Source organism: Paroedura picta, chromosome 3 (genome assembly GCF_049243985.1).
Source record: "Paroedura picta isolate Pp20150507F chromosome 3, Ppicta_v3.0, whole genome shotgun sequence".
Classification (NCBI taxonomy): Eukaryota; Metazoa; Chordata; class Lepidosauria; order Squamata; family Gekkonidae; genus Paroedura; species Paroedura picta.
In genome coordinates, this window is record NC_135371.1 from 268,965 (window position 1) to 289,193 (window position 20,229).

General features: G+C 59.3%; 2 protein-coding genes across 8 annotated transcripts; both read right to left on the reverse strand.

The window, feature by feature from the left end:
- Positions 1-4,511: 4,511 nt before the first annotated feature.
- HSD17B8 (hydroxysteroid 17-beta dehydrogenase 8) lies at positions 4,512-10,056 on the reverse strand. 3 transcript variants are annotated; one of them, XM_077324504.1, is made up of 9 exons: positions 9,915-10,056; positions 9,320-9,510; positions 8,059-8,175; positions 7,870-7,965; positions 7,659-7,744; positions 7,008-7,092; positions 5,483-5,525; positions 4,956-5,030; positions 4,512-4,876 (listed from the first exon to the last, which is right to left on the reverse strand). In XM_077324504.1, the coding sequence occupies exons 1-9, from the start codon at positions 9,958-9,960 to the stop codon at positions 4,860-4,862; spliced, it is 756 nt and encodes a 251-aa protein (XP_077180619.1). In that variant the 5' UTR covers positions 9,961-10,056; the 3' UTR covers positions 4,512-4,859. The 3 variants fall into 3 exon arrangements, with proteins under 3 accessions (XP_077180619.1, XP_077180618.1, XP_077180620.1); XM_077324503.1 differs by lacking the exon at positions 5,483-5,525; XM_077324505.1 differs by lacking the exons at positions 5,483-5,525; positions 7,870-7,965.
- A 735-nt stretch (positions 10,057-10,791) lies between these two features.
- On the reverse strand, positions 10,792-20,209 carry SLC39A7 (solute carrier family 39 member 7). Of its 5 annotated transcripts, none has more exons than XM_077324496.1 (8): positions 19,933-20,209; positions 17,752-18,475; positions 17,261-17,429; positions 17,092-17,172; positions 13,132-13,260; positions 12,565-12,678; positions 12,241-12,437; positions 10,792-11,569 (listed from the first exon to the last, which is right to left on the reverse strand). In XM_077324496.1, the coding sequence occupies exons 2-8, from the start codon at positions 18,463-18,465 to the stop codon at positions 11,318-11,320; spliced, it is 1,656 nt and encodes a 551-aa protein (XP_077180611.1). In that variant the 5' UTR covers positions 18,466-18,475; positions 19,933-20,209; the 3' UTR covers positions 10,792-11,317. The 5 variants fall into 5 exon arrangements, with proteins under 5 accessions (XP_077180611.1, XP_077180608.1, XP_077180609.1 ...); XM_077324493.1 differs by having other exon boundaries at positions 17,752-18,478; XM_077324494.1 differs by lacking the exon at positions 19,933-20,209 and adding an exon at positions 19,781-19,890.
- Between the last annotated feature and the right edge of the window lie 20 nt (positions 20,210-20,229).

A 20,229-nucleotide genomic window follows, 5' to 3' on the forward strand; every position in this document is an offset into this window, starting at 1 on the left:
TCCCGTCCCGTCCCGTCCCGTCCCGAAGTTTCATCCCCGGAAAGAAACAGTGTCTCCGTAGCTGCCAAGGCGAGGGGGCGGGCTCCAAGACCCCCCCCCACGCAAGATTTATTCTAGGGGAGGGGGCGGTGCGGGCCCCCCCCAGTCCTCGTCCCAGCCCCTCTCCTTGGCTTTATGGGGCGGCCTTCGGGCCTGCTCCACTCCCCTCCCCTCCCCTCCCCTCCCCGGCTTCTAAGGGGTCTGTCTGTACAGCTGTGCCCACAATAGGCCCGAGGGAGGGAGGGGGCAGAGAGCCTGAATAGGGGGCTGCGGCTGCCTCAATGGGGAGAGCCCCCTCCCCTCCCCGGGCAGGAGAAAGGGGGAGCCACCCAGGGAGGGGGTCCACTGGGTTCCCCCAGGGATGGGACGGGGTGAGGAAGGGATGGACCCCCCAAGGGCTCCCAGCACCCACCCAGGGCTGCAGTTGGGGGGGGGGGAGGCGACTGTCGGGTGGCTGCTGCAGCCCTCCCCCCCCCCCGTTGCCCGGGGCAATGGAGCTCTCAATGAAAGCAATGGGCAGCCGGCAGCTTCAAACAGAGGCCAGAGAATAGGGGCTGGGGGAGACCCGGCTAATCCCCTCCCCCGCCCTCTGCGTCCCCCTTAACCCTAATCCCCCCTCCTCCTCCAGGCTGGGGAAGAAAAGGGGCACTGCGGAGGGGCTCCAGTGTGTGTGGGGGGGTCACTCCGGCACCCAGAGGGCCCTGGTCAAAGGAGCAAGCAGCAGGCTCGGGGGGGGGGGGGCAGAGCCCCACAGGCTCTTCCTTGCTCAGACCTAAGTCGGCCCCGCCCCCACAGAACGCAGGCCTTGCAGTGGGGATCCCGCACTCCTGGTAGCTCTGCACTAGGCAAAAGTCCAACAGGTGAGGCCTCACCCAGGAAAAGGACTTTATTCAGCACCCCAGAAGCCTGGAAGGACACAAGAGACCAGTGTGGGGAGGGGGTCGCTGCAAGTGTTCTCTGGAGAAGCCCCCTTTGTGGTTTCGGATCCACCTGTTCCATAAAGGGTCAAAGTTAGGGCAGGAGGGTGTCTAGCCAGGCCCCTCGAAGACCAACCAACTGTTATGGGGGGGGGGGCAGGGGCTTTCCCGCGCAGGCCGGCCTGGAAACACACTGGCCCCGCACACAGCTGGATTTCTCCTTGAAGGGCCTTTCCGGATCCCCTTCTTTGCCCAAGGAAGGCCTCCCTGTGATGATGCCACAGGCTCCTTGGCAGAGGGACCCCTCCTCCTCCGCAAGAGCCCCGGCAGCCCCTCCTCCTCCTCCTCTGCACAGGGGTCTCCTCCGGCTCTGCAGGAGGCACTCGGCTCCACAACCAGCTGAGAGGAGGTCCCTTTGCACTCTTGTGGATCAAGCGGGTCTCACCGTGTCAGGACTAAGGACATTTGGTCATTCCGGAGGGGGGGGTCAGGAGTTCCCCCAGCAGAGCCAGAACGTCCGTACCACCGAACCACCGCTGAACTCCCAAATCCTGGCAGGAAGGGCGGCCGGGCTCTCCGTCCTGGCAGCCAGGAAGTGTGGGAAGCACATAGGGTGCAGAGGGGTGGGCCATGAGATGAAGCAGACACCCCCCCCCCGCCAGCCCCCGCTAATCCTTTCTCCGCAGCCCCTCTGATGCCCGACTGCTCTCCCCCAGCACAATCCAACAAGCCCTTCGGCAAACACTTTTCAGGGCAGCCACACAAGCAGCGTGGTGTCCCATCAGCTCCCTGGATTAGCAGGGGAAGAATACCGTGGCCTCTGGGACCCCAGGACCCCCACACCGCAACCGACGGCACCCCACACGAGTACAGAACCCCAACTGGAGACGCTGGCCCAGTCTGCCCTAGACCTCTGCTCTGGAATTGGGGGCTGCCTGGGGGCTGGCAAATTCAGGGACACATTCCAGGCACCCCTCTCAAGCACTGCTTCTGAGGGAAACAGGGAACTTCTGATAGAGCTGTTCTGACCACAGTTCTGCCAGGGCTCTCTTTAAAGCCTCCCCTCCCTCACAGGCTTCCTGTTGTGGGGAGGGGAAAGGGAAGGTGATTGGAAGTCGCTCTGAGGCTCCTTCTCGTAAAGCGGCATATAAGAACCAACTCTCCTTCTTCTCGTCTCCTGAGGAGACCAGGGCGGGCAGCACCCAAGGCGCATTCAGTGGCCTCCGTCCATGACTCTTGCCTGCAGCCGTGGACAAAGCGGGTGGAGAGGTCTCCATCCCCTTAAGCCATCTCAAGCGGGGGTGGGGTGGGGGTGATCACAGCCCCGACCTGCTTCCACGTGGCAGCCTCCCCTCCCAGGACAAGCCAAGGTTGACCCTGCGTGGCCCTGGAGAGTTGCCCAGCCTTGACCACCCAAAGGCATACAGAGGTGGCCTGCCATGGCCTGTCCCTGCCCCACAGGCCCGGGCTTCTTCTGGTGGGCTCTCCCATCCAAACACTCTTTGTTGGTTTGTTGGTTGATAGATTTTCACCCTGCCACTCTTGACGAAAGTCATCTCTGTGACGGCTCACAATACAAGTCAAAGAAACACAGCATCACCCATAAAACCCCATTGAAACAGGATCAACCGAAATAGGACTATGCCAAAGATGGCGGACCTAACTTCCTAATACTCCTAGCACCAATACCACTGTCCCAGCCTAGAGGCCTGGCCCTAGAGGATAAAAGCTTGAGGGTTCAGGTGGGAAACGCTCAGCGCAAAGAGCTTAGCAGAGGGCAGGACCCCCAGCGCATAACCCCGGTCATCTCTCCTGGCCTCAACCAAATGTCTGGTGGACGAGCTCCATCTTGCAGGCCCTGCAGAGCCCAGAGAGCCCTGTCAAGGCCCTTCTTAGCTCTTCTGGGAGCTCATTCCACCAAGTTGGGGCCAGGCAAATTTCCTGGGGCCCCAGGACACCCAGCAGATTCATACCCACAGAGTGAAGAGCCCTGCGGGGGGCATAAGGAGATAAGCGGTCCGTCAGAGAGGTAGGACAAAAGCCTTAAAGGTCCAAACCAGAACCATGAACTTGATCAGGAAGCAAACTGGCAACCATTGCAGATGCTGCAGCACCAGATGGATGTGGGCCCTCCAAGAGGACCTAGTGAGGACCCTTGCAGCTGCATTCTGTACCTATTGCAATTTCCAAGTCAGTGATACGGGCAGGCCCACGTAGAGCAAGTTACAGAAGTGTAGTCTGGAAGTGACCGTTGCATGGATCATGGTGGCCAGGTGTTGCGAGGACAGGTAGTAATCTGCTTGGCACAGGTGGAAAAATGCCAGTCACCCTTCCATGCGCTAGCCAAGCCCAACCTGGTTTCGCTTCTGGCCAGCCTCAACCCTCCACGCTGCGTTAAAGAAAAACAGGGATTTTGCCACGGCCTGTCTGCATAGCAACCTTGGACTTCTTCCTTGGTGGCCTCCTGCCCACGTATTCACCAGGGATGCCCCACCTAGCTTTCTTTTTTTTCGGGGGGGGGGGTTCCCATCTCCTGGGCAACAGTAGCCCAGGCTGCATGGTTGTGTGATTGAGAGAGGCCAGTATTGGAAGGTGAGAGGGGGGTTTGTGTGGCGTTTGTGTTTGCCTCTTGAGGTCTGCATTGTGTGGCTGATTGAGGACGTGTTTGCTGGGGTGTGTGTGTGTGTGTGTGTGTGTGATTGCAAGCCCCGCCCCCTGCTGTGCTGCGACTCCTTCATCTTGGCCTGGGGAACTTCCTGGAAGGTCCTTGAATGCAGCAGAGCTGTGTGAACCGTTGTCCAAAGGGAGAGGGAGTGAGGAACATGAAGCAGCTGCAGAAGGTTTGCCTCCCTGCCAGGATACGAATATGTGCAAATTGGGTGGTCAAACTGGTGATCCGTTTGGAGGAGAGAGTCTCTGCCCTGCAGCGGAGAGCGTGGGGCAGGCAGGGTGGTGGTGGTGGGGAACAAGCAGGGGACGTTTTCTTGGAAGAACAAGCAAGAGGAGCTGAGAACTGAAGCACAACAGTTGGGCTGCTGGGGAAACGTGGCGCACAGAAGCGAGAGGAATGGGGACCGTTTGGTGAGTTCAGAGCTCCAAAGTCAACAGGAACCTCTTTCCCCAAGTGGAGGTGAGGCGGGGCAGAGGCAAGAGGAAGCCCAAGGACCCCGGAGACCTGCACGGGGAAACTGGCTCTCCGGACGCCCACGGGCTCTCTTCCTGCTCTGTGGGCTTCTGAGGTCAAGATCGGTTCCCTTGGGCCAGCCTGGCCAAGGCAAGTGGTGAACAGACGTGGTCTGGGCTAGATCGGGCCGCCCGGGCGGGGCCATGATCCACAGGGGGTTTTTTGCCATTGCCTGCCTCTGTCTAGACTTTCTGTGGGGCCTGACCCTGCCTTGCTTCCCAGGGGAACGGATCCTGGCCTGTCCCTTCCCTGAGGTTTCTCCTGGGCTTTGGCTTTTCCCCAGCAGTTCGGGCATTCGGATGTCAGACAACGCTTCACCAGAAAACCTTCCCCCAACGCTGAGGCATCTCCCTTTCCTCTCAAAAATCTGCTTCTGTTGAGGCTGCAAAGACTCGTTTATTTTATGTTCTATATCTATTGATCACACTCAGTCAGTCAGAAGATGGACCGCTAACCAATCGCCCCCTTCTGATCCGCCCCCTTCTTGACAGCAGGCATCTGGAGCAGGACTTGGCCGCCCCTTTGGAGCAAGAGCCCCCCCCCCCCTCCCCAGAGGACCCCGGAGACCCTGCTCCAGCTCCTCCCCTCGCATCTCAGGGCGGCTCCAGGTGCTGGTCAGGCTGGAGTTGCCCCTCCTTCCTCAGGGTCCTCAGGAGGGTCATCTCAGGGGCCTGGAACTCGGCATGAGGGTGGGGTGGGGGGCTCCAGAAGCGGATGTGTCAGATGAAAAGACCCCCTTTGGAGAAACAGCAACAGAAGGGAAGAGTCATCTTGGAATCAGAACTCCCTCCCCTTCCAGGCCCCTCCCCGCTTACCCGTGACTTCCACACTGGCGCCGGTGATGTATCTGCTGTCCTCGGAGGCCAGGAAAGCGCATACATCGGCCACTTCTGGGGAGAAGGACGGGATTCACAATGGGGCTCCCCCTTCCCCCAAACCCACCTGTCCCTCCCCTGCAGGAAGTCAAGGGTGCCCCTCCATGCAGGGAGCCCAGGAGTCTCCCACCTGCTTGGGGCCCCAGTCCCTAGTCGACTCTTAGACTGTAAGGTTGGGGTGCGTGGAAGGTGGGTGGGTGCCATTCCCACCCCTGCCCCTCAGGATCCAGATGCTCCTGGCTGGCCAGAGGTGGAACCCCTCCAGGTGCTCTTGGCTGCACCCGAAGGGGCTTCCAGCTGTGGGGAAGGAGGGAAGGGCCAGGCACCGAATGGCCAAGGGGGGGGAGGGAAGGAACCAGGGAGCAGGGGGGACAGCTGGCTGCCCACCAGCCTGCTTCCCCCGCCCCCGAATGTGGCTCAGTTAGCCCCCAACCCTCTGCATGGTCCATGCTGGCTGACTGCCTGACCTTCTGGCTGCCCAAGCCGTCCCAGGGGCACCATCGCGGCAAACTGCAAAGAGAGAAAGGGAGATTGGCAGGGAATGGCTGGGAACAGCTGTCCACGGGCCTCCCTCCGGTGACTCAGAGGTGTCAGGATAGCCTGCCCAAGGACGTGAAGGGCTGTCACACAGAGGGGGAGCAGAGTTCTTCTCTCTTGCTCCAGATCCAATGGGATGAAATTCATGCAAAAGAATTTTGGGCTAAACATCTGGAAGAAGTTCCCGACAGTCAGAGTGGTTCCTCAGTGGAACAGGCTTCCTTGAGAGGTGGTGGGTTCTCCTCCTTTGGAAGTTTTTCAGCAGGGGCTGGAGAGCCATCTGACGGAGAGGCTGATTTTATCCACTGGTGAGTGGGTGGGCAGAAGGGATTGCGCTTGAGCGTGGCTCTTGTGGCCCTTCCTTGCATGCCGAGGGAAATGCCGGTTGCCACTTTGGTGAATTTCCTCCAGACCAGACTGGCCAGGGATTCTGCATCCTTCAGGGGCTCTGGGATACCTGGAGCAGGGATGCTCTGGATGCTTCTGGGGTTCTGGCCCCACTGGGGGACCTCCTGAGGACCCCTGGGTTGTGGCCACTACGGGATGCCAAGCGTTGGACTGGAGGGGCCGCTGGCCTGATCCAGAAGGGCTCCTTTCACTTTCTCCTGTCTGGACCAGGGACGCTCCATCTTCTTGCTCCTTGGGGGAACTATACGTGACCCTGCTCATATGCATTCTGGCCAAATAGCCATTGAAAATTGAATCATTTTATTCTTTTGTAATAAATACATATATTTTTGTATAATTGATTTGTATGTGGAGAAAATGAATTATCCGGCCTTTATATTTTGATTTCTTTAACCTCTGGATTCTTAATCCATGTTTTGGAGTCACATTTTCCCCTCCTTTCTCTCTGTCTTGGCCTCTGTGGGGACGGGGCCCCGGAGGCCTGACTCAACAGGTGTTCATTTTTGCCTGCCCCTCCTCCTGGGAGCTCAGTGTGACACAGATGTCCTCTTCTTTGGCCTCACAACACCCCTCTAAGGTAGGCTGTGAGTGTCCCTGGGTCAACCCGGAAGCCCTCGACTGATTCGAACCCAGGCCTCCCCGGGGTTAGTCAGATCCTGGAACTGCTAGGCCACTCCTGCTCTGTTGTGGCCTTCTGGGCCCCCCATCTCTTAAGTAGCTAACCAGTTTGGTGTCGTGGTTAGGAGTGCGGACTTCTAATCTGACATGCCAGGTTTGATTCTGCGCTCCCCCACATGCAGCCAGCTGGGTGACCTTGGGCTCGCCATGGCACTGATAAAAAACTGTTCTGACCGAGCAGGAATATCAGGGCTCTCTCAGCCTCACCCACCCCACAGGGTGTCTGTTGTGGGGAGAGGAAAGGGAAGGCGACTGTGCCTCCTTCTGGTAGGGAAAAGCGGCATATAAGAACCAACTCTTCTTCTTCTTCTTCTTCTTGACCCCATGTTGGTTAGCACCCCCCCCACACACACACACACCCACACTAACCTTGTCCAGCACTTTCAGGGGCACTTTGTCAGTCATCGGGGAGCAGACAAATCCTGGTAGGATCGTGTTGCAGCGAATCCCGTACCTGCAGGTCAGTCACCGAGCAGGTCAGAAAGGACAAGGAGGCCTTGGATGGCCACTTCCAGGCAGCCCCCCCCCCAAGGCCAGCCCACAAATGTCACAGAGGCAGCCCCCCCCCCCGTCTCCAGGGCTGGGAAAAGAACCCAGTGTGGCCACATCTTGAGTACCTGCTGAGCATTTGGGGAAGAATGCCTCTTGTCCCCTTGCTCTCAGGCTCTCAGCGCAAAGGCTCTCCCAGCCCCAACTCACCATTTGGCCCGTGTAAAGGGGGAACTACAAGACCCATCACACCTGCCTGGAAGGTCTGATACAGCTGGAGTGCCCTTAGAAGGGCCATGAAGACAATGGGGCTGGTCTGAAAGGAGCCCCTGGACTCAGACTTCGCTACAGAGACCCAGCGGCCCAGTAAGAGGTCCCCAACTGTCCCACGGTCTAGGGAAGGAGGCGGGGTCCCTGTGCCTCTCTACTCCAAAACAGCTGATATGCGCGGCCGGGCCCCAGTGCGCCTGAGGGACCACCACACTCCCCCCCCCCCCGTGTTCCGCTCCACCACTTTCAACTGGGGCTCACCTGGCCAGCTCCTTGGCTGCCGTCTTCGTCAGGGCCTCCACCCCGGCCTTGGAGGCTGCGTAGTTCACCTGCCCCAGGTTCCCCACCTGGCCAGGGAGAAAGAGGAGGGCGAGATGGGAAGGGGGAGACGCCCCGTGCTGGGGGGGGGGACAGCAACTAAAGGCCACTCTTGGCAGAGCTCAGGGGGTGGGGTGGGGTGGGGGCACAGCACCTTCCCAACGATGCTGCCCACGTTGACGATGGAGCCTCCGGGTGCTCCGCTCTCCACCAGCGCCTGGGCCACTGCCTTCGTCACCAAGAAGGTCCCCTGCAGGTAGGGAGGAGAGGAGAGTGCCAGCCCCTCATGCGCCATCCTGCCCCCCGGGGGCCACAGCCAGACAAGCCCCAGTCCCTCCCTTACCTTGAGATTCACACGGAGGACAGCGTCAAAGGCCTCTTCTGTCTGCTTGAGCAGGAATTCGTCCATGGTGATGCCTGCACAGTTGACGCATACACTGGCTGGGCGGGAATAGTGGGCCTGGAAGGGGGAAGAGGGGGGGGCGCACCACATCAAAGGCCAAGAGACCTCCAAATTCACCCACTGGCTGGGGTTAAGTACAGAAGAGAGGCCGTGCTGGGGCAGGCCAATGTGTCACCACCCAGGGGCCCTCCCACGGTTGCCAATAGCCACTGGTAGGCCTCCAGTCCTCCCCGTCTTGAAGCTGTCTGTGCTTATGCCCAGCACCACCAGTGAATTCCTCATGTTAACAAGGATCAAGGAGAGCACAGAAAAAGTGGCCACAGTCTCAGCCCCCTCTGGGGTTTAGGAGGACGTTTGGGTAGGCGGGGTGGCACGCAGAAGGTCCCAGGTCCAGTCCACAGCAGTCTCTACAGGTAAAAGGACCAGGTACAAGGTGACTTGGAAGACCTTTCTTGGGCTGTGGAAGCTGCCAACCTGAGCAGGGGATCCTGGCGTGGATGGAGCAAGAGTCTGACTCAGCAGAAGGCTGCTTCAGGGAGCTCCAGCCACGGAGGGGAGGGCGGATGGCACCGGGCCCCAGAAGATACTCCCCGTCGGCATGACAAACGGTGTGGGGCTACACCCAAGCTTTCCACAGGTGAGAGGATTCCCTTGCTGTAGACTTCAGCCTGGGATGCAGGTATACTGCTTTTGAACATGGAGGTTTTGCTGTGGTCATGTAACTGTAGCTATGGGAATGGTGGCAAAAAGAACAATGCCAATGGGATGCAAGGCAGCCAGGCCCGTTTGGGGAGGGGGAGGGGATCCCGGGATTTTGGAAAGCTGTGTGTGTGTGTGTGGGGGGGTATCAAGAACAGAGAACAACACCCAGCTAGGCGGCCCCAAGACCGCCCAGAGCCGTAGGGAAGGGCGGTATAAAAATATAAATAAATAAATAAGTTCAGGCCTTTGCACGGTCCCCCCATTAGGAATTTGGACTTTTAAAAACTGTGACTTTTTGTAAGTCTTGCTTTTGTTGCACTTATTTATCCTGTTTCATCATTTATACTGTAAGCCTTCTCCCAAAGGAAAAAGGAAGGCAACATTTTTTAACAGTAGCCGAGACGCCCCCAGAGACCCGCTGAGCCCCCTGCTGGGCTTCCTGCCCCCTACGCCTTCTTTGCCCGCCCGGCCCGAGAGGCGAGGGAGGCTGAGCGCCCACCTGGATCCGGCCCATGAGATCCACCACGTCCTTGGAGCTGCCCACGTCAGCCACCCAGGCCCGGTGGTCTCCCGCCCGCAGCCCCTGCAGCGTCTCGGCCGCCCCGCACTCATTGCGATCCGCCACCGCCACAGAGGCGCCTTCCTCGGCCAGGCGGGCGCAGACGGCGCGGCCGATGCCACTCCCGCCGCCTAGAGAGATCGGGGGGTGGGTGGGGGGGGGGGAGGAAGGACACCCCAAGTCAGCCAAGGCTGGTCTGCCCCCCGCCCCCATTGCACTCGCAGGCGTAGCGGGGGGGACGACACACAACCCAAAGCCGCGGGAGGTCTGCTTCGTCCCCCCCCGGAATGCTAGCAGGGGTGCATGGTCTATGGCGGGGGGGGGACACCCCAAATCAGCCAAGGGAGGTCTCCTTCCCCGACCCCCCCCGGGGCACACTCTCCGGCGTGCATGGTGTACGGCGGGGTGGGTGGGGGTCGGTCCACTTCCGCCCCCAGCCCAGCCCAGCCCAGCCTTCTGCCCCAGTTCCCCCACGCTGCAGGCAGAGCTTCGTCCGGTGCGGTTCTGCCAGAGCACCGCCCCCCCCCCCCCGCACCTGCGACCAGCGCCAGAGCCCCCCGCAGGCGGAGCGAGGCAGCCATGGCTCGGGAAGGAAGGGGGAACCATAGAGGCGGCCGGGAGGAGAGGCCCAGACCGCCTAGCCTATCTCTATGGCCAGGGTCCTCCCAAGGGACGCGGCTGCACCGGTTGAGTTTCCCCCTGCAAAAGTCCTCTCGCCTGTCGACCCCCCCCTCCGTCATGGCGGGATTTGTAGGGGGGGGCACACCGGGCCCCCCGCCCAGAAGACGAAATACGCATGCATACGCAAAGCTAAAGACGTCAAAGGAATCTCCGCTGCCCCTGTGGAATGCCAGCCTGCATGGGAGCCCTCGCCCCGGCCCTTCGTGCAACAGCATCCCGGGGTCGGTAGGGGGTGCCGGGAAAGGGGGTGGGGGGCCACGCGGGGCGGACGGAGGACGCGGCTGGGAGGGGCGACCCCTGGTGTCCGGCGGGGGAAGAACAGACAGACAACGGAGGTGGGAAGCGAATTGCCTTTAATCACAGACACCCCCCTCCCTACAATCCCCGCCCCAGCTGATGCCCCCACCCTACAAAAATGCAAAGATATAAAAGGGATGAGAACAGAAATCGCCCCCCTCTGCCCTCCCCTATACAGGTCCTTGATTCGTCTTCGCCATTCACGAGGAGGGGCCTTTTACGGCAGGAAGGAATCACGTGGGGTCCGCCCCCCCCCCATTTTGCAAAAACATCATTTCTGGCACCACTTTTCTTGTGGGGAGAGACACAGGAGTTCGCAAGGGGGTGTGTGTGGGGTCCTCTGGCAAATAGCCTGTCACCCCCAAACTCTTCCAACACCAGCGACTGCGTAGGCGCCCCCCCCAGAAACGTTTAGGACCCCCCACAGAGTCTGGAAACATGATTCCCAACCCTCAACCGCGTGTATTTCATCTCTCATTTTGGTCCCTGGTTGACTCTTCTCCCCTTTCCCCAAAGACCAGAGAGCCGAGGAAGACACCACGCCCTATACACAACCCCCCCCCGTGTGGAAACATAGGCTCATCCTTGATTTTGGGGGGAAGGAGGCTCCTGTTCCCTCCTCTCCATCCCCTCCCCCAATAACCCTTCCCTGCTCCCCCCCCAGAAAAGACATCCCAGACACCCCCCATCGGGCAGAGGAAGACCAGACAGGCCTACGCTCAATGCTCCCGACAGCACCCCCTGCAGGATGGAGGGCACACCGCAAGGTCAGCGGCACAACTGGAGGCAGAAGGGAAGGGGTGACCCATGGGGGGGCAGGGGGATCTCGCTCTCTGCTGCGTAGCAGGCTAAGGTTGGGGGGAAGTGGGAGGCCCAGCTCCTGGTCTCTGCCCTGAGACGGGGCGCGCTGTTGGTCTTTTCTCTCCAGCCGTGGATGCCTGCCTGGCAGGGCGGTCCCATCTACTCGTACTGCGCGATGAACACCATCATGGCCACCCCGGCCACGAGGCCCAGCACCTCCAGCAGGGACTGGATGGGCCCCGACTCCTGCAGCAGCTCTGGGATCACAGAGACGGTGGCCACGTAGATGAAGCCCCCGGCCGTGAAGGGCAGGATCCAGGCCGTGGCAGCCTCCCCCACCCCCTCGGCCAGCAGGGAGCAGATTGTGCCCGCCAGCGCCCCCAGCGCTGTCACCAGCTGCAGCTTCATGGCCTGCGGAGGAAGGCAGAGTCAGACACGGCCCACAGAGCCCTCCCAGCGTCCCCTCTTCTCACCCAGGGGCCGAGAGGACCATCCTAAGGACATCAGGGGAGCCCTGCTGGGTCAGACCAGGGAGGGCCCATCCAGTCCAGCCTCCCGTCTCACCCAGGGGCCAGCCGGCTCCTCTGGACGGTCAACAATGGGGCAGAGAGACCAAGGCCTTCCCCTGAGGCTGCCTCCTGGGCTCTGGGCTGCAGAAGTTGAGGCTAGAAAAGTCCTCTGGCTTCCCCCACCCACACGGCACTGGAAGCCGCCTTGAGACTGAGGACAGACAGCCAGACTGCTCTGGTCCATGAAGGCTCCATTTTTTGCTTTGCTGCCTCAGAGCCTCTCTGTCCACCAGGAATATCTCCCAATTCTTGACGTGCCTGCCTGGATCTTGCTGACCCCCCAGAATCCCCCCTGGGAAGTACTTCATGGGGAGGGGGCCTTAGCCTGGCCCCTCAGGCCTCGGAGTAGGGACTTGGAACATCCCAAAGTACCCCCATCCTTCCCTGACCTGGCTCCTCTTTAAAAGTTCCCCCTGCACAAGGCCCTTTCCGGGCAGACAGAATTCTGGGAAAATACGCTTTGCGCAGCAGACGGCAAACAACACCCCACTGAGGCGGGCCCGCCCAGGTTACCTTCCTCTTGCTGCAGCCGGACTGCACCAGGATGGCAAAGTCACCCACTTCGTGGGGCACCTCATGGAGCAGCACAGTCAGGGTGGTGACAGCCCCCACGGTGGTGCCCGCCAGGAAGGAGGCCCCCAGGGCCAGCCCATCCGTGAAGTTGTGGGCAAAGTCCGCGGCCAAGTTCAAGTACCCGGCCACCCGCATGGCTGGGAGGAGAGAGAGAGAGAGAGAGAGAGAGAAGGGGGTCAGTGAGCCAGAGCTCCCATAAACAGGCTGGCCGGCCGGCCGGCCTAGAGGCAGCTCCCTAGCCCTGCCTGTCGCCATTCCACTTACTGGATTCCGGGGGCTTCTTCGGCTCTGGCGTCTTCCTCTTGGAGGGGGCTTTCTCGGTCACTCCCCGCGGAGGCTCTCTCGGCCCCTCATCGTCACTAACCTTGGCCTTGGCCGCTATGGGAGGGAACAAAAAGAGGGGTCACAGCAGAGGCCCCGGATGATGTGGGGCTGTCTGGACCAGACGTGAGCCTCCCGTCTGCCAATTCCTCCAGGAGGGACCGGCTGGAGCAGAAGACGGTGATCCCCCTCCAGCCCACCCACTCCGGCTAGCATGGGGGAGGGGGAGGCATCACCGTCCTCTGGGGGCCCCACTCTGCCGGCCTCTCCCGCCCCCACCCAGAAGAGAGACTCTGACGGCCTGAGCAGGGACTCCTGTGGGCAGAACCTGCCCCTCTCCAGGGCCCTCCACCGCCCACTTGCCTGTGCCGTAAGCCACGCTGTGCTCCCAATTGCAGCAGGGTGGCCACAGTGCCCCCTTACCCCCACCCCCGATCTCTCTCTCTCCCTCCCCGCTGCTGCGATCCACAGAGGAGGGAGGTTCTGGCCAGGGCCTGTGCCGTTACCCACCGTGGCTGTGTCCATGACTGTGCCCGTGGCCACCTTTGACGTGCCTGACAAACTTCTCCACCACCAGGAATGCCACGATGCCCCCGAGAACCCAGAGCCCAACCAACATCATGTGCTGGTGCGCAGGATCTGGACGAGAGAAGGGAAGGAAGTGGGTCAAAGGTCACAGGCAAGGACTGACGGACGGACTCCCCTCAAAGCCCCTCCAAGCCTTAAGCCACCTGCCTCGGCCCTTCTGGCCTTTGGAGCCTTCGTCCTCTCTATGACCGTGGGAAGCACTCCGACCGACCATCAGGGCCTCCACCAGGCTGCCTCTCTAGCCATGACTGGGGCCCCTCTCACAAGCCATGGAAGGCCTGTGGCAGCCATTTTCTCACCCTGGCCAGGCTCCACAGACCCTCCGCCACCCCTCCAACCCCTCACCGGGTCCAGCTAAGCCCACCCCCCCCATCCCACACACAAACAAAATATGGCAGGATTAGGGATGGAGCTACAGACAGGATCTTGGATTTAAGAATTTATGAGCAGTCCAGCAAGATTTGATCAGGCCAGGGAGGGCCCATCTAGTCCAGCCGCCTCTCTTCTCCATGCCCTGGAGGTGGAAGTCATCTAGATCAACCCCATGCAGAATGCAGAAACTCACAACTACCTGCTGCGCCATCAGGCAGCGCCCCCCCAGTGGGCGGCGGGAAATCAGGGGCGCCAGCGGGAAAGCAAGTGGAGTAGGCTCAGGCAGCAGTGGTGACATCCCTCGGCAAACGACTACCCACCCCGCCTCAGTAAAATTGTCAAGCATTGACCGGTCCCTGGTGATAAAAAAGGTTGGGGACCACTGTTCTAGATGACTGGCTGGTCCCTGTGTGAGATCGGATGCTGGACTAGATGGACCCTCCCTGGTTTGACCCAGCAGGGCTCCTGAGTTTGAAGCGACCTCATGGGTTATCTAGTCCAGCCCCCTGCACTATGCAGGACACTCACAACCGTATCGCTCACCCCCTGTAACCTGCCACTCCCTTGACCCTTCATGGAATCAGCCTCTCCGTCAGATGGCTATCCAGCCTCTCTATAAAAATCTCCAAATATGGAGAACCCAGCACCTCACAAGGAACCACTGAGGAACCACTCTAACTGTCACAAACTTCTTCCGGATGTATAGATGGAATTTTCTATGGATTAATTTCGTCCCATTGGATCTGATCCATCCCTCCGGGGCAAGAGATAATTCCTCTCCTCCATCCTCTACATGGCAGCCTTTTAAATACTTGAAGATGACTATCAAATCCCCTCTCAGTTGTCTCCTCTCCAGGCTAAACAGACCAAGCTCCCCCAACCTTTCCTCATACGACTTGGTCTCCAAACCCCTCACCATCTTTGTTGCCCTCCTCTGGACACGCTCCAGTTTGTCTACATCCCTCTTCAAATGGGGTGCCCAAAACTGAACACAGGACTCCCAAGTGAGGCTGAACTAGAGCAGAGTAAACCAGATCACCTACCGTGATCTGGATACGGAACCCTGTTTGATACAGCCCAAAATCCCATTTGCTTTTTTAGCCGAGTCAAACTGCTAACTCATGTTCAATGTATGATCTATTAGGACTCCTAGATCCTTCTCACACTTACTACTGCTAAGACAAGTCTCCCCATCCTTGTTGTTGTTGTTGTTAGGTGCGAAGTCGTGTCCGACCGATCGCGACCCCATGGACAATGATCCTCCAGGCCTTCCTGTCCTCTACCATTCCCTGGAGTCCATTTAAGTTTGCACCGACTGCTTCAGTGACTCCATCCAGCCACCTCATTCTCCGTCGTCCCCTTCTTCTTTTGCCCTCAATCGCTCCCAGCATTAGGCTCTTCTCCAGGGAGTCCTTCCTTCTCATGAGGTAGCCAAAGTATTTGAGTTTCATCTTCAGGATCTGGCCTTCTAAGGAGCAGTCAGGCTGATCTCCTCTAGGACTGACCGGTTTGTTTGCCTTGCAGTCCAAGGGACTCACAATCTTGATCCCAATTTGTGACTCCTCTAATCCCGCCTTTCTCATGATATGCTCCGCATAAATAGGCAAGGCGACCGTATGCAGCCTTACCAAACTCCTTTCTCAATTTTGAACCAATCAGTGATTCCATGTTCAGTTCTCACTGTTGCTTCTTGACCTGCATATAGGTTTCTCAAGAGACAGATAAGATGCTCTGGTATTCCCATCTCTTTAAGAACTTGCCACAATTTGTTATGCTCCACACAATCAAAGGCTTTAGCATAGTCAATGAAGCAGAAGTAGATGTTCTTCTGGTACTCCCTAGCTTTCTCCATGATCCAGCGTATGTTGGCAATTTGATCTCTAGTTCCTCTGCTTCTTCGAAATCCTGCCTGTACTTCTGGAAGTTCTCGGTCCACATATTGCTGGAGCTTAGCTTGTAGGATTTTGAGCATAACTTTGCTAGCATGAGAAATTAGTGCAATGGTGCAGTAGTTTGAATGGGGGTAGTTCCCCCATCCTATATTGGTGTAAATGGTTTTTCCTACCCTAATGCAGAAGTCTACACTTGTCTCTATTGAACTTCATTTTATCCAGTTTAGCCCACTTCTCGTGCCTATCAAAATCATCCTGTATTGTCTTTTTTTCTGTTTGCTACCCCTCTTGGTTTAGTATAGTCTGCAAATTTAATAAGTATCCCCTCTAATTCCTCATCCAAACCATTTATAAATATGTTTAACAAAACAGGCCCCAGGACAGATCCTTGGGGCACTCCACTTGTCACTCTTCTCCAAGAGGATGCTGAACCGTTAACAAGTACCCTTTGGGGACGATTTGTCAACCAGGTATCGATCCACCTGACAGAATTAGGATCCATACCGCATTTTACCAGCTTGTCAACAAGAATATCATGTGGAACCTTATCAAACACTTTACTGAAATCCAGATAAACTCTGTCCACAGCATTACCCTGATCCAGCAAAGTAGTCACTTTCTCGAAAAAAGAGATAAGGTTGGTCTGACATGACTTGTTCTTACAATTCCCCTGATATTCTTATAAAGGCCTCGATCTCTCTGCCCTCCACTTCGCCTTCCAGAGAAACTGGCTGGCCGCTGCTCTTGTGGATTGCGCGCTGCCACCGCTGCCTCCCCCTCCCCACCCATGGCTTCGGCCTGGAACAGCTGCTTTGGACACTGAAGCGCTAAACCCTACGGGTCTGACCCAGCAGGGCCCTTCTGATGTCCTTAGGAAGGCCTCGGCCCCTCTGCCCTGTGGCTGGCCCTGCAGAGGAACTGGCTGGCCCCTGGGTGAGACGGGAGGCTGGACTGGAGGGACCCTCCCTAGTCTGACCCAGCAGGGCTCTTCTGATGTCCTTATGAAGGCCTTGGCCTCCCTTCCCTGTGGCTGGCCCTGCAGAGGAACTAGCTGGCCCCTGGGTGAGACGGGAGGCTGGACTGGAGGGACCCTCCCTGGCCTGACCCAGCAGGGCTCTTCTGAGGGTCTTCTCAGGGGAAGGCCTCGACCTCCCTGCCCTGTGGCTGGCCCTGCAGAGGAACTGGCTGGCCGCTGGGTGAGATAGAGGCTGGACTGGAGGGACCCTCCCTGGCCTAACCCAGCAGGGCTCTCCTGATGTCCTTAGGAAGGCCTCAGCCTCTCTGCCTCCCTCTTAGCCCTGCAGAGGAACTGGCTGGCCTTGGTTGAGGAAGAAGGCTGGACTAGAGGGACCTTCCTTGGTCGGACCCAGCAGGGCTCCTCAGATGTTGCGAGGGGGGCTCAAAAGCTGCTGCTTTCTTTGGGGCTGGGACTTCCTGCCTACCAGCTCATGAACCCAAATGAGATTTCACGTACGGACAGTTCCCCACCTGAACACCTCTGGCCAGTCCCTCTTTCTGTCTCCTCGGCCCAGCCTGCCTTACAGGCTCCCTGCAAAGAGGAGCTGAGGGAGGGAGCTAGGGACAGAAACCTCCAGGACAATGGGAGGGTCAGTCTTACCCTGGTGGGAATGTCCGTGGCCTGGGACCGTGGTCTCTGCATGGGAGTGCCCCCCTCCTTCTCCATGATGGGAATGAGGCTCTGGGAAAGAGATTGAGGGAGGGGGTCAGAAAGAGCGGGAGATTGAGCTTCCCCCCTCCCACCTATGGCGCCGGGTGGGGGGACTCACCCAGGGCATGAGGGATGAGGTGCAGGAAGGCATCTCCCAAGAGGCCCCCTGAGGCAAAGCTCAGCAGCAGCTTCAGGAGGGCCTGGTGCTGGGCAGAATTGGACTCCACTGGGATAAGGAAGAGGATGAAGTAGGGGGCTGCGCTGATGAGGAGCGTGGCCCCGATGGCCTGTGGAGAAAGCAAAAGTTATGCCTGTGCCAGCAGCCCGCCCCCTTGTGGTCGGGGGGGGGGGGGGGAGCTCAGTGATCCGGAAGGGACCCATGGGCAATCTGTGATGGCTCTGGCAGCTAGCAGAAGCCCAGGGGCCTAACGGGAGGGGATGCCCCGCTGACAGGGCCAGCCCCAAGGAAGGAAGGCCAGGCAGGGCCAGGAAGGAATTATTTATGCTGACCAAAGTGCGGGAGGCCCTGGGGGAACGTTGCCCCCTGCCCCAAGCCCACCAAAGTGAGAGCGCAGCCTGGGGCAGGCAGGCTCAGCTACGGGAACTCACGTAAGTCCACAGCTGTGCCGGCTCCAGCCTCTCCCTTCTCAGAAACGGCTTCCCGTGGCCACGGGAAGATTCGGCCTGGCTGGGGCCACTGGGCCCGTGCGAGAGGGAGTGTGCTTGCTGGTGAGAAGTCTCCTCAAAATGGCCGTGGCTGTAGCCGCCATGCTGGTCTTCGTGATCATGCCCATGGAGAGCATCCTTGTGAACGTGGCCGTGCGAATGGCTATGTCCACGGCTGGGGTCCTCGTGTCCGTGGCTGTGCCCATGGTGGTGGAAATCCTCATGCGTGTGCCCATGGTGAGCACCATCATGAACAGGCCCCTGGAAGTCCTCGTGCCAGTGCTGAAACTCTCTGTGAACATGGCCGTGCGGATGGCTATGTCCACGGCCGGGGTCTGGATGGCTGTGCCCGTGGTGGAAGTCCTCGTGGCCGTGCCCGTGGTGGAAGTCCTCGTGGCCGTGCCCGTGGTCAGCAGCCTTGTGAATGGGCCCTGGGAAGTCGCTGTGTGAGTCGCTGTGCTCATGATGAGAGTCCTTGTGCGGATGGCTCTCCCAGATATTCTGGTGGCTGTGGCCATGGTGCAAGTCCCCATGCGAATGCCCATGGCCGTGGAGGCCTTCATGCGAGGAGACAGACCACGTCAGCATCGCCCAGACTGACAGGACCACGCCTGCCCCCCAGAGCCCGGCTCCCAGCAGACAACCCTGTGCGGCCATCCTTCTGGTTCTGCTGGGGGGGAGGAGGAGGAGAAGAGTCAGTGCCCTGGAAGAAAAAGGCTCATCTGCACATGCTCAACCGCACCTTGCTGACCCTGGAAGGCTCACCCACCTCTCCTGAGCAGATCCCAATCCCCCCCTTCTTTCCCGTGGGGAACCCCGGATCCGGGGAAGACGATGCCTCCCTTTTTGCACTTCTGTGCCGATATCCTTTGGACCTGCTGGACCACCCCTTCCTTTTGTCCACCAACTCACTGCAGCAGCTGTTCTATGTCCTCTATGGCAGGGGTAGTCACCCTGTGGTCCTCCAGATGTTCGTGGACTACAATTCCCATGAGCCCCTGCCAGTATTTGCATCTAGAGGTCCACAGGGTGACTACCCTTGCTCTATGGCGTCCGGGTTCCTCCTCGGCTACCCCTTCTCAGCAACCCAGCCCAATCCAGACTACTGCTGCTATCCCACCACCCTGGATGGCCCAAGGGCTGCTCGCCCAGGCCCTATCAAGGAGCCATGCAAACTGCGAAACGAATGGCCAACCAGCCTCAGAAAAATGTGCAGGAGGCCTCCGCACCCCCAGCAAGGATGCGTGAGCAAATGGTCTCTGCTAGCTTGACAAAAATTGAGTCCAACAGCACCTTTAAGTCCAACAATGATTTATTCAAGGCGTGAGCTTTCGAGTGCAAGCACTCTTCTCCAAGCTCACGCTTTCTTGGTCCTAAAAGTGCTATTGGACTCAATTTTCATTGTGTTACTTCAGACCAACACAGCTACCCCCTTGAATCTGCAAGCTCTGGACGGGGAAACCAGCTGAGTAGAAGCCAGCTATGGGTGTTCTTAGTCACGAGGGCAGGTAATGAGGCCGGCAAGAAGCTCCCTACCCCAACCCAGTTTCAAGGAGAGGGGCTGGAAGGGGTGCTGGGGGGCTTCTCCTTGGGATGGCCACACCCCAGTGACCACCCTTGGCTTGCCACCCTTGCCCCATGGTTGCTCCTACTCTGCATGACAGTCTGGGAGGGCCTTCTTGGCTGTGGCCCCTTTGTGCCGTGGCCAACAAGGCCCTGCCGAGCACTTTCATCTGCCTCCTGGATTAAATCAGGGGTGGGCGGCAGGAGAGGGGCCTGCACGGGTCCCCACCCCACCCCACCCCACCCCACCCCACCCCACCCCACCCCACCCCACCCCACTGCCTGTCCAGGGACCCCCAACCATTGTTCCCCCCCTCCACTCTATCCCAGCCTCTATGATCCTGGAGGTCTCGGGGGGGGCGTCTATCCCTGCCCCCTCCCGCGCTCTATGGGCCAGGGGGCTCCTCACCCCCTTCCTCCGGGGTCCGTTAGCTCCGGCTGAAGCCTGACGTGGCAGTCTGGCCCCGCCCACCGCCGCCCAAACCTCGCGGGAACTGCCCCCGCCTCGCCCCATAGGGAACCTGGGTTGCCCGCCCGTGCCATGGCGCCGCCACCTTCTACCTGCCCTCGACGAAGATGGCGGGAAGGCGGAGGGCCGAGCGTTCAGTAGGCCCGCAACAAAGATGGCGGCCGCGGCGAGGCCTCGCTATTTTCCATACGGGCACAGTCAGGCCTACTCCCAGCCCACCGTCCCGAGGGCGTCCGGCCCGTCTAGCAAACGCTCTGGCGCGAGTTTCCCCGCGCTGCGCCTCGACGGCGGGGAGGAAGGTTTCCTCTGCGGTGTGCGGCGCGGTGCACGGCGGGTAACCCGGAGGCGGCCATGTTCCTCCTCCTCCTCCTCCTCCTCCCCCCGCAGTG